Below are 11,686 nucleotides of genomic sequence, written 5' to 3' on the forward strand. Positions count from 1 at the left end.
TCCTGGTGCACTGGAGGCACTGGTTTAACTGGATCTAAAACCATTCCCTTGGGAGAACGTGAGCCCAGGAAGAGAGGAGGCGGGGCCTTGATGGAGCACCTCCTGTGGTCGGGTCCCTTGCTGGGCTTGATGTGCATTATCTCACCTGGTCCCCCCACCAGACTCCGATAGCCGGCTGACTTGGAGTTCACCTGGGGAGGGAATTGTGACTCAAATCAATTGGGCAACTTGCCAAGGGACATTCTTCCCACCGTCCCGTTCAGCTTCACCAGTCTCCACCACCTCGTTAGGGTCAGAGGCTCTGCTTCCCTGACTTAGGACATAGGACTATGTACTGGATGCTTGGGCATGGGACAGGTGTATGTGGGACACATGTACACAGGGCATCTGTGTATGGAACAGAAGGGCTGGAATACCCGTGTACAGGACACTCATGTCCAGCACAGGTGTGCTCTTAAAGAGGTGCATCAGACTCGTGTGCACAGGGCACACGTGGATAGGATGCGTCATAGATTAAGTTGCCCCAGAATTAGATCTGAGACAAGAATTTGAGGGCAAGTGGTTTGTTTAGGAGGTGGTCCCAGGATGCACAGTAGAGGACTGGGGAAGTGAGACAGGAAGGGGAAGGTTCCCACGCACTGCAGGTGTGTTGATGAGCACGTGCCCGCAGGGGGCAGCTGGAGCTTAACCCTGCCAGACTGAGTATTGTCCTACCTAGGAGCTGAGGGAAGGGAGGCATTTATCCACCAACACCTGACTGTCGCTATTAGGGCTGTTCCCAGCATTTCCAGCCTGTCCTCTGCACAGTTCCATCACATTCCTTAAGCAGAGTCAGGTGTGCTTTGCAGTGGGAAGCCTTGGGCACATACAGAGAAGGTTGGTGTTGAGGGCTAAGGATGGGGCCCTGGCAGCATTTCTAGAGAGTGCAGGAGCACAGAGCATGTGCTCAGTAGCCATGAGTAAACTGGTACAGGACGGGCAGAAAACACATGGCTGGCCCCCGGCCTTGCTTGTCTAGGCTAAAGGGAGACCCGCTAGAAGGGGATAAACAGCCACAGAAGGACAGGCAGTGTGAGGAACCCCAAGCCAACTGCACTGCACCCCCACACTCCTCTGGCTGGCATGATGGCATGTGCTCATGTGGGGAGGAAGAGAGGGTGGGAAGGTTTGAGGGCCCTAACATGTAGAAGCTTCTCTCTGCTAAATGTCTACCTCATTGGCATTTTACTAAGTGGGAGAGAGGGCTGAGGTGCCTAGGATAGGAGAGGAGACAGCCCCAAGGGTGGGTAGGGCCCTAGACTGGGAGTCAGAAGTAGAGGCAGAGCTAAATACATCGCTGAGTCCACTTGCCCCATCCAGGAGATGGGAGACCTCTGCCCATGTGCCTCAGGGCAGGTCACCTACAACTCTCACATCTCTGGTTCCTGTCTTCCCTTGAGCATCACGGAAGGCTGCTTTCTGCTGTGAAGTTCACAGAGCTGTTGTGAGGAGCAGGTCAGGTCATGAACAAGAAAACACTGGGAAGAAAATAACATAGGTGGGAGGATTATAGAAAGAGTCTGAGTGGGGAAATCAAGGGACCTGACTTCTGCTGCTAGCTCTGCTGCTATATTTTTAGGACATTGGTTTGACTCTTGTATTGAAGGGAATGAAAAAAAATAGTGTTTTTAATAAAACAGAACTTAATTCTGTCTCATGTAAAAGTATACTTGGCAGTTAAGTCTGGCATGGTGGCTTTACCAGTCCCAAGAGACCTGGGTTTCTTCCATCTTGTTGCTCTGCCATCCTCCCCTTTGTGGTCCAGGATGGCTACGCCACTTCCAGCCCTTATGGCTGCATTCCAGTCAGCAGGAGGACAGGCGAGACTTTCCACACAGGGGGAAGAGGCAGGAACCCTCTCTCCTTTTAAGGTCACGATCCAGAAATTGCACAAATCACTCCTGTTCGTATCCCGTTGGCCAGGGTTTAATCACATGGCCACAGATACCTGCAAGGGATACAGGGAATGTAGTCTTTTGCCATGAGTGACTAAGAGAAGGGATATTGAGGGACGGCCTATTTTTGTCCCAGCTGCTGAATTGCTTGGGCAACTCATTTCTCCACCTGAGCCATAGTTTCTTCTCTTGCAAATTCATTCATTCTTTCATTCGTGTATTTGCTCTGCGTATATATGTGCCAGGCTTGTGGTATAGGGTACAATTTTTGAACCACTTGACTGCTAATGAATTCTCTTACTGGCTGGACCATGAGCCCCCTGAGGTCAGGGGTAAGGTCTTTCTTGCTCACCTCCGTACCCCCAGTGTCCAGGGCAGGGCCTGACACATGGGAGCCATATGTTAGCTGCCCATAGATGGCAAATGGATGGTGGTTCTGACTTTGTATTTGGTGAAGACATTTCCTTACTCAGAGTCTAAGTTCCTTCCTTTCCCAGGCCTCCTGGTTCCACTGTCCCTTATCCCCACATGCCACGCCCTTCTGAGCCTATGAAGTAAAGTGAGCCAGAATCCTAAGAGGGATTAAAAGTAAATGAAAGTGCATCAAAACAACCACGAGAAAAGGTTTTCCAGGGTAATTAGGTGTCAGCGCTGGAGGCCAAGGACAGAGCTCTAGACTCTAACTGCCATACACTCCTATCTGCCCACTACTATGTTGGGCAGAGAACCCACTAGACCTGCCCAGGTGGTCAGCAGATGGCCTGGCTTGAGCCCCTGCTTGGCTCTCCATCACTTTAAGACAACAGGCAAGACTTTCCACACAGGTCAGGGAGAACCAGTTCTAATTCCAGACCTGTTGCTTACCTGCAGGGGTGATCCTAGGAATATCCGTGCATCTTTGGGTGTCAGTTTCCTCATCTGTAAAAAAGGGCTAATAATAGGATCTATCTGTAATCGACTAAATGCAGATAACAATGGTAGCTCCCTCATAGCCAGAGGTTCCTAAACTTCCTCACTTCACACTACCCTTAGCATTTCAGTAATTTTTTCACAGTGTGCCAGCCCCAAAGAAATACCTAACAGTTATTTATTAAGCAATTAGTTTTATACAACTTAATAATGGTAGTTCGCACAGTACCCAACAGATGTTATTGTGTTTCCCTTGAAATTTTAAAATATTTTGCGGTGCCTCTGTGAGATTTCTGCCATGCCTCAGGGTCCCATGGCACATGGTTTGGGAATTGGAGCCTAAAGATTTTGAAGATGAAATGAAGTTATGTATGGCAGGGACTTAGCATGATTCCTGGTCTAGAGTAGATCCATAAATTTTGGTTGTCCTACATTATCTTTCAAGTCTCTAGCTCTTTCTTGGTCTCCTGCCACAGCCACCCAGCCATACCTCCTGTCTCCAGCTCCTGCCACCTGCTGATTTCTGCCTGCCCCTTCCCTTGGTCACCACCTGGAACTCAGTTCCTTTCGCACCGGTCACCCACAAGCGGAGGATCTCCTTCCCGTCCAGCCTGTCGGTGACTGCCTTGGGCACAGGCAGCCGCCTCTCATCCAGACAGTTCCGTAGTCCCAGGGCCATGCGACATGAAACCTGGTAGCCTGCTGAGAGGAAATCATTTCTGTCCCCTGTGTTCAGAAGCGGTGTGACTGTGGCAGGCAAGAGTTTCTCAGACCCTCTTTGGTTCTAGAGAGTGGCAGCTGGAGAAGGAGAAACCGATATGAAATGTTCTCTGCATCTCAGCTGTAGGCCCCAGCGTACAAGAAATGTGACATTTCTTGCAACTCAACTTAGTAACTGTTCTGAGCCTCATTAAGCCAAAGACAGAAAGGATAAGTCTAAGTTCACACAGGAAGCTTGGTAGAGCTGGTTTAGAAGCCAGGTGTCCTGGCTTCCTACCCGACACCCCTTTTCGTGCCCCGTCCATCTCACACTCGGAAGGAGGCCCAGGCCCCACCGCTGAGCAGAGCAGCCCCTTCCGCAGCCTCCCTGACCACCCGGGCTGGGCTTCCACACTCCGTGGACTGCCTACTGCTTGGAAGAATCCCAAGCAGCACTTTCCTCCTGCCGAGTCCCAGCCTGCCTCCCTATGTCCTGTACCCACTGCCCTAGCTCTGTATTCCAGAGCTGCACTAAATGTACTCTTTTTTTTCTCTTTAACTTACAAGCATTTGCTATAATTTTTACTTCTATAAATTCTATTTATTTCTTTTTCAAATCTGCCTCTTTATGGAGGTATAGTTGATATACAACACTATTAGTTTCAGGTGTACAACACAATGATTCGATATTTGTGTGTATTGCAAAATGATCAATAAGTCTAGTTAACATCCATCACCGTACATGTTACAGAATATTTTTTCCTTGTGAGGAGAACGTTTAAGGTTTACTCTCTTAGCAACTTCAGATATGCAATACAGTGTTGCTAACGAGTCACCGTGCAATGTAATGGACATCACATCCTGTGGCTTATTTATTTTATAACTGGAAGTTTGTACCTTTTGACTCCCTCCATTTTGCCCACCTCCTCATCACCCACCTCTGGCAACCACCTCTCTCAAATCTGCCTTTTTATTTTTTTTAATTAATTATTATTATTATTTTTGAAACATAACTTTATTGATTTCAGAGAGGAAAGGAGGAGGAGAGAGAGAGAGAGAAACATCAGTGATGGGAGAGTCATTGATCGGCTGCCTAGCCTGCAACCCGGGCATGTGCCCTGACCAGGAATCGAACCCCGATCGCCTGGATCCTAGGTCGATGCTCAACCCCTGAGCCACACCCGGCTGGGCTCAAATCTGCTTTTTTAAAGCCGTGTCTTTTTTCATACTTTTAAAAATCCTTCTTGTATGACTTTAATTCTTTTTGAAATACTTTTTTGTTGTCTTCGTCTGAAGTTCTTAAGGGCAGAGGGGTCTGATCCTGCTGTTGAAGGTGTCTGCTGACTATCACTTATGGTGCATTGTTTCCCTGTGTGTTTTGTAATTTTGGATTATGAGTCCATCTTCAGGGGAGTTTTATCTGTGGACAGCTTGTGTGTAGTCTGGGTTAAGGAAGGTCCCTCCAGAGTTGGTTGAGTTTGTTTGGGGAGTCACCTCAGCTCTTTAGCTGGCATCACTATGTTAATTCTTAGTCTGGGGTTCCTAGCTCATGTAGATAGAATAAAAATATGTTAAAAACCTACATGAGAATAGGCCCTATCATTTTCATCATAATATTAATTTAATATTGTTTCTTTTTATCCACTCTGATGTCAGCTCCAGGAAAGCAGGACCTCAGTCTCCCTAATTTTGAGCAATATCCCCAGTGTCTACAGTAGAACTTGGCACACAGTAGGCACTCAATAAGTGTTTGTTAAAAAAAAGAATTAGAGGATGTCCACTTCATAATGCACTGTGAAGAATAAATGGTGTGTCAGTTAGGACTATATTTGCCCAATTAAAAATGGGGTTCATTGTCTCACAAAAGAGGCAGATGCTGTTGCTGATTCTGTGATTCAGTGATTTCAAAGCCTATGCAGCCCTGGCCAGTGTGGCCCAGTGGTTAGAGAGTCAGTCTGCGTACAGAAGGGTCACAGGTTTGATTCCCAGCCCAAGTTGTGGCATGTGCAGAAGGCAACTGATCAATGTGTCTCTCTCACATCTCTCTCTCTCTCTCTCTCTCTCTCTCCCTTTTCCCCCTCCATCTTTCCCTTCTACTCTCTCTGAAAAGAAATGGAAAAAATATCCTCTGAGTGAGGGTTTCAATATATATATATATATATATACACACACACACACACCCTCAGGTGAGGATTAACAACAACAAAGAGCCTATGCCGTTATCTTGACCTTTGTCTTAGGGCTGTAAGATGGTTACTGTTGCTCTAGTCATCACACCCACATTCCAGGCAGAAAGATGGGAAGGATGAAGGAATAGAAGGGGAGCATCACTGACATCTTTTTTTATCAGCTAGGTAAAAGTTTTCCTAGAACTCTAACAGCTAATTTCTGTTTTGATCTCATTGGCTAGAAATGGGATGCCTGGGCATCCCAGAAGCAAGGGCACTTGGAGAGCGAGCATTTATTTCCCTTTATCTAGACTCTATGGATCGGTGAGGGAGGGAGGGGTATTTGCTCCAATGAGTGTGTGTGTGTATCTATATATACATATAAAATATTTATATATGTATCTATAAATATTACATATAATATATATAATATATAACAAATGAGGTTTTATATATAAATAATATAAATATATATTTTATAGAGAGAGGTTATAGATATACACGTCACTTAGAGCCCTCAGAAGAGGACATCTATTCTCATAATAATTATTGTTTTCATCATGTAAAGCTTTGCAGTCTCTGCGATCCTATGGGCATCAAGTCTTGGATTCTGGAACTCACAGGCACTGAAGCACCGTTATCCCAATGATCCCCCTCCCGCTCTCCCTCCTTTTTCTCTTCAAGCACTGAAGCCCTTTAAAAAAAAAAAAACGACCACATTTTCCAACGTGAGCCACTTCCTGGTCTCATTTACTTCATCCTCGGTGACTTGGCCAGACCCAGCTTCCAGCCCGAAGCAGGCAGGAGACTGTGTAAGTCAAAGGCCTGTCAGGCCCATCGCCAGGTCAGCGTCAAGGTCTGTCCCAAGGACACTGAGATGAAAACAGCAGAAGAGCCAACCCCGAATCTTGGGCAGACCCTGGAGTGGCTGAGGAAGGAGCTGGTAAGGCTTTGCATTTCTTTTTACCTGACGCCTCCACCCCACATATGCCAAGGCTTACTGGTCCCCCTCCCAGGTTGCCCACTGCTGGGACAGAGGCAGCAGGCTGGGGTGTAAGCCCCGCAGGCACCCCTCTGGGACCAGCCGCGCAGTGCACAATCGCCATCTCAGGTACAGGGATAAGTAGGTCATGGCCTACATAGGAGGCTCTGGGTGCACTGCGTGCCAGACTGGTTTTAGAAATTACAGAGTCCTGGGTATGTGCCCAGCTCTGCTGCTATGTGGCTTCTAGCAAGTGACTCTACCTCTTTGAGCCTCAGTTTCCTTATCAGAAGACAGGATAACAGTTGTACCCACACTGCAGGGGTTACTGTAAGAACTTGGTGAGGGGACGGTAGAAGCCACCCAGTGTCTGCGTGGTACATCTGCGTTGGCTATTACAATCCTGACACACTGTCTTAGCCTGGGTGAACTCTATGTCCACCTGGGTCAGGATCGTAATAAAGCAGAGGCTCACACAAAGATTGGGGTACTCACGATTTATTTGGAGGTGCAAGCCCAGAGCAGTGAGAGTGAAGAAAATGGGGAGTGGAGGCAAAGCCAATGCAATGCTGTGCAAGGCGAGGCAATGCATGGTGTTACCAAGCTGACTGCTACTTCAGAAGGAGTCTTAAGGAGGCCCAGTGGCTCTCTCAACACCTGGTTAATCTGGCTGCAGGATTTCTCTGCAGGGGTTGAAGGAGGGTCTGCATCCTGGGGGAGAAAGAAGGAAGAGAAAATGTATCTGCTCAGCTCACTCCTGTCTCCCATGGCCTGTGGGTTAAGGTCCACCCAGGGGACACTAACTCTCCTGAGCTGAACTAACTCTCCTGAGTTATGGTTCTTGGTCTCTCGGTGGCTGCTCAGGATGCTAGGCCTTATGCCTCCCCCTGTGGTATTTTCTCCAAGTTCAGAAATAGAGGGGTGCCCCAAAGTGTGTGAAGATATCAGCTAAGAGCAAGAAAGGGGTGGTTCAGGGAAACTCAGAAGGCACCCAAAGTTTATCCCAATAGGCCAGATTCTCCTTCTGGGGAAGGACAGATAGGATTGTCCCAAAATGACCTTTCGGGGTTGCTAGGCAACAGATTGGCTGGGATCCAACCCCATCCTCACCCCGGTGGGAGGGGCTGACCCAGTAGGGCTTCTCTTGGGACCAGGTGCTGGAGTTTGTTACAGTCCTCGGGCCCTCAGAGGCTGGCCAGCAGGCCTTCCCCAACCTCCCCTAAACACTGGGCGCCCATGCTGAGACTGGTGCCTGAACCCAAAGTGCCACTTTCCAGCTGATAAACTATCTCTCTTACCCCATAGGGACGGGGAACAAGGCAGGTGGGGGGAGGCTTTCTAGGGCACAGCCTCCCAGGCCCAGGCACCTCCCTGCACATGATGCCAAAAGATGGGAGCCTTCAGTCTCCTCTTGTTAATTCCTGACATGTGAATTCCCCAGTGGAGCCTGTGCTTTACCTCCATCACATGCAATCTACATAACTCCATAAGGTCCCTCCGGAGCCCAGCCAAGAAGCCCCAATGGCTGTCAGGGAAGGACCAGCACTGGACAGTCACTTCATGCAGCAGAAGGAAAAAATCAGTAACACCAATGACTACCATGGACCAAAGTCCAGTGCTTGCCCTCCTTCCCAGGGATCGTGTGAGCCCCCAAGTCCTGATGGGATGTAAACGAGGGGAGAGAGCAAACCAGCCGGATGACTAAGTGGCATGCATCAGCAGGACAGAGCTACACACTGCGAAGCTTGAGCAAACTGAGCCCAGAGCCGGCCTCGGCCCGGTGCCTCCCGCCTTGGGAGACAGGCCACTTCCCTAGGGGTGAAGCCAGTTTAGCCTGGGTTTCGGCCCCCGAGGCCAAAGGCATGGAGTCCACCACCTCCCTTAGCACTGCTTCCACGCCTCAGGGTGTCGTCACGACCACCACCCGGAGCTGGTGCTAAAGGCTGGATGAAAACAAATTAAAGCCGTGTGGGAGGAAAACCTTAAGACCGAAAACACAGACAAGGTTTCCCCAGGAATTAGGAAGGGATGGCTGCGTGTGCTTGGGGTGGTCACCTTCACGGTTCCCCTTCTAAGCCACCTGCTCTCTCGGTGGCGTCACTACTGCGGGGGCGGGGGAAACAGGCTTCACCCTTCTGGTTTGGGAGTCATTAGTTTGTCATGGAGAGAAAAATAGAGCCCTGGCCTGGTGGCTCAGTTGCTTGGAGCATCGCGCCACACACCAAAAAAGTTGCGGTTTTGATCCCCAGTTGAGGTGCCTATGGGGGCAGCCCATTGATGTCCCTCTCTCTCCCCCTCCCTCTAGAGTCAATAGAACATATCCTAGGGTAAGGATTAAAAAGTAATAATAATAAAAATACTATTTTTAATGGAGACATAATGTTAGTAATGATCTTTTTGAGAGATTGGAGACAGAGGGAGAAGGGGGCAGAGACAGAGAGACAGAAAGAGAGAGACCGGCTGAGAATGTATGTGCCTGGCCGGCTGTGCCCCAGGCAGCTTCGAAGGGAAACCTGTTCCCAGTGGCCGCCTCTGGGGGAGGAGACAGTTGTCACATAGAGTGGGATAAGGTGGGGGAGATTTTACACTCTATGCCCCTTTGGAGCTTTAAATTTTATATCATATGTAAGAATTATCTAGTCAGAAAAATAATTTTAACATCTTAAAAGAGAGAGCATAAGAGAAAAACTACATGAGGGAAAACATCCCTAGGGAAAAATAGGAGTAGAGATGTGTGAGTGATGGGGGTAGAGTCCTGAAGCAGCAGTTCTCCAAGTTTTGGTCTTAGAAACTCTTTGCATTCTTAAAAATGATTAAGGACACCAAAAAGCCCTTGCCTGTGTGAGTCAGAACTATCAATATCGATTGAATTAGACACCGAAACAGAAAATTTTAGCATTTATTTATTCATGCATTTAAAAATAACAATAGTAAACTCATTACATGTTAATAAAATATTTCACTTAAAATAACTACATTTTTTTTCTGCCTGGCCAGGCGTGGCTCAGCGGTTGAGCATCGACCTGGGATCCAGGCAATTGGGGTTCGATTCCTGGTCAGGGCACATGCTCGGGTTGCGGGCTCGATCAATGACTCTCTCATCATTGATGTTTCTATATCTCTCTCCCCCCCTCCTTTCCTCTCTCTGAAATCAATAAAGATATGTTAAAAAAAAACAAAAAAACACTACATTTTTTTCAAAGAAACTAATGAGAAGAGTGACACTGTTTTGCCGTGTTGCAAATCTCCTTAGTGTCTCCCTTATTAGAACAGCTGGATTCTACCTGCTTCTACATTCAATCTGATGCATATCACCCCCCACAGCTTCTGGAAAACTTCACCCCATGTTCATAAGCTAAAAGTGAAAGGGGCAATAATATCTTAGTATTGTAATGAAAGTAGCTTTGACCTCGCTAAGCCCCTGAAAGGGCTTTTGGGACCCAAGGATTCCCCAGACCTTATGCTGAGAGGCAGTGTTTGAAAGGGCTCCTGCCAGCCTGCAGGGTGTACTTCACTTTAATATGAAGTCACTGTCACCTTAATACCTATAAAATGAGATATGTTGCAGTGAGGGTTATAGCATATAAGCGGGGTTGTAAATAAGATTAATATTTAATATTAATGATGATGATGATAATGAAGATAATCACAGACCTTGGGTGTTCAGCATGTCATATTTTAGAATGGGAGCCAATTCATTCGATCATCATAATGTTACCGGACCAAAGTCTGTGTGCCCAATGCTTTGAAAGGCCAAAACTCAAAACATCGGGGTTTGGAGTAAGAAAAGGTTTACTGATTAAGAAGGTATCAACCGAGAAGATGGGAGGCCTACTGGTGCCTCAGATCCATCTTGCTTGCTGGACCAGGCAAGGGTTTTTAAGGGGCTATGGGGAAGTGCTTGTGCTGATGGGGCAGGTTTTAATTAGAGGACCTCAGAACCTGGCCATTTATGGTAAAGGGGCATCAACACCAGATCTTCTTGGATGACAGACCCTTGACTTCGGAAAGGTTTCCAGTGTTCCAGTTCCAGTTATTTCTTGGTCCTTTGGTTCTGTGGTGGGGGGAGCTGGGATTTGGGGGGCGTTGGTGGTGGTGGTGGTGGTAAGACTTTGGTTCTGGGTGCAGCTGGTGGCCAAAGTTCTCTCCTCTGTGCCATGCCCTGGCTGCATGATTGTGGTCTTCGTCTACTAGGTCTGAAAAGCAACTCAGTATTTCATTGAACAGTATAGGACCATTTTGAGCTGGTTACTTACAATAAGAACCTTGAAAGGTAAGAAATTTGCTTTCTACTTTGCAGATGAAGAAACTGAGGCTTTGGTGGAAACGGCTTCTTTGAGGCTGTGGGCTTGTCTCTGATGAGACAGTAATGGGAACAGGCTTTCTGGGGGGATGTCCAGTGCACTGACTGCCCCCTCACAGGCTTGTTCTCTCTCCTAGGCTGAGATGCAGATCCAAGACCAGAAGCTTCTGCTCACACTGAGGCATCTTCACAGTGTCATGGAGGAGCTGCGTTCTGAGAGTGCCCACTGGGAAGATGCCATGTCCAGCAGAGGGACATCACCTATCAGAGCTCGAGCAGGCTCTGAAGGCAGGGGTCACCAGCCCATGTCATCCAGGCGGCTGGTCCAGCTCCTTCAAGGGGTAGACATCAGACGAAGCTCCCTCCCTTAACTGGTTAGAGATGACCCTGGACTTGAAACTCCACCTCCCACTAGTCTAAGTTTTGTGATGTTGTTGAGTGGGGGACACAGGAATGGGAGTCATGAAGTGTCCAGGTTCACTACGTGTCCCTGGACCCATCACTCACCTTCTCTGTGTCACTGGTTCCTTTTCTGTCACTTATCAGCATTGTTGATGAGGCACAAATAAGGTATTGAATGTGAACATGCTTTGAAAACACAAATAAATTACATGGCTTCTGGAAAGCACCATGAAGTAACCCTGTCCTTGGGAATTTCTCAAAAAGTGATTGTTAAAACAAAGAGCTCAGT

At 47.8% G+C, this 11,686-nt stretch overlaps 1 protein-coding gene across 1 annotated transcript; it reads left to right on the forward strand.

Moving 5' to 3' along the window:
- Window positions 1-6,581: 6,581 nt before the first annotated feature.
- On the forward strand, window positions 6,582-11,366 carry LOC308562820 (uncharacterized protein C20orf202; the record flags this gene model as incomplete). The annotated part of the gene is made up of 2 exons (XM_081149254.1): window positions 6,582-6,653; window positions 11,133-11,366. The coding sequence occupies exons 1-2, from the start codon at window positions 6,588-6,590 to the stop codon at window positions 11,364-11,366; spliced, it is 300 nt and encodes a 99-aa protein (XP_081005380.1). The 5' UTR covers window positions 6,582-6,587.
- Between the last annotated feature and the right edge of the window lie 320 nt (window positions 11,367-11,686).

Source organism: Miniopterus schreibersii, assembly GCF_964146895.1.
Source record: "Miniopterus schreibersii genome assembly, chromosome: 10".
In the NCBI taxonomy this organism is placed as follows: Eukaryota; Metazoa; Chordata; class Mammalia; order Chiroptera; family Miniopteridae; genus Miniopterus; species Miniopterus schreibersii.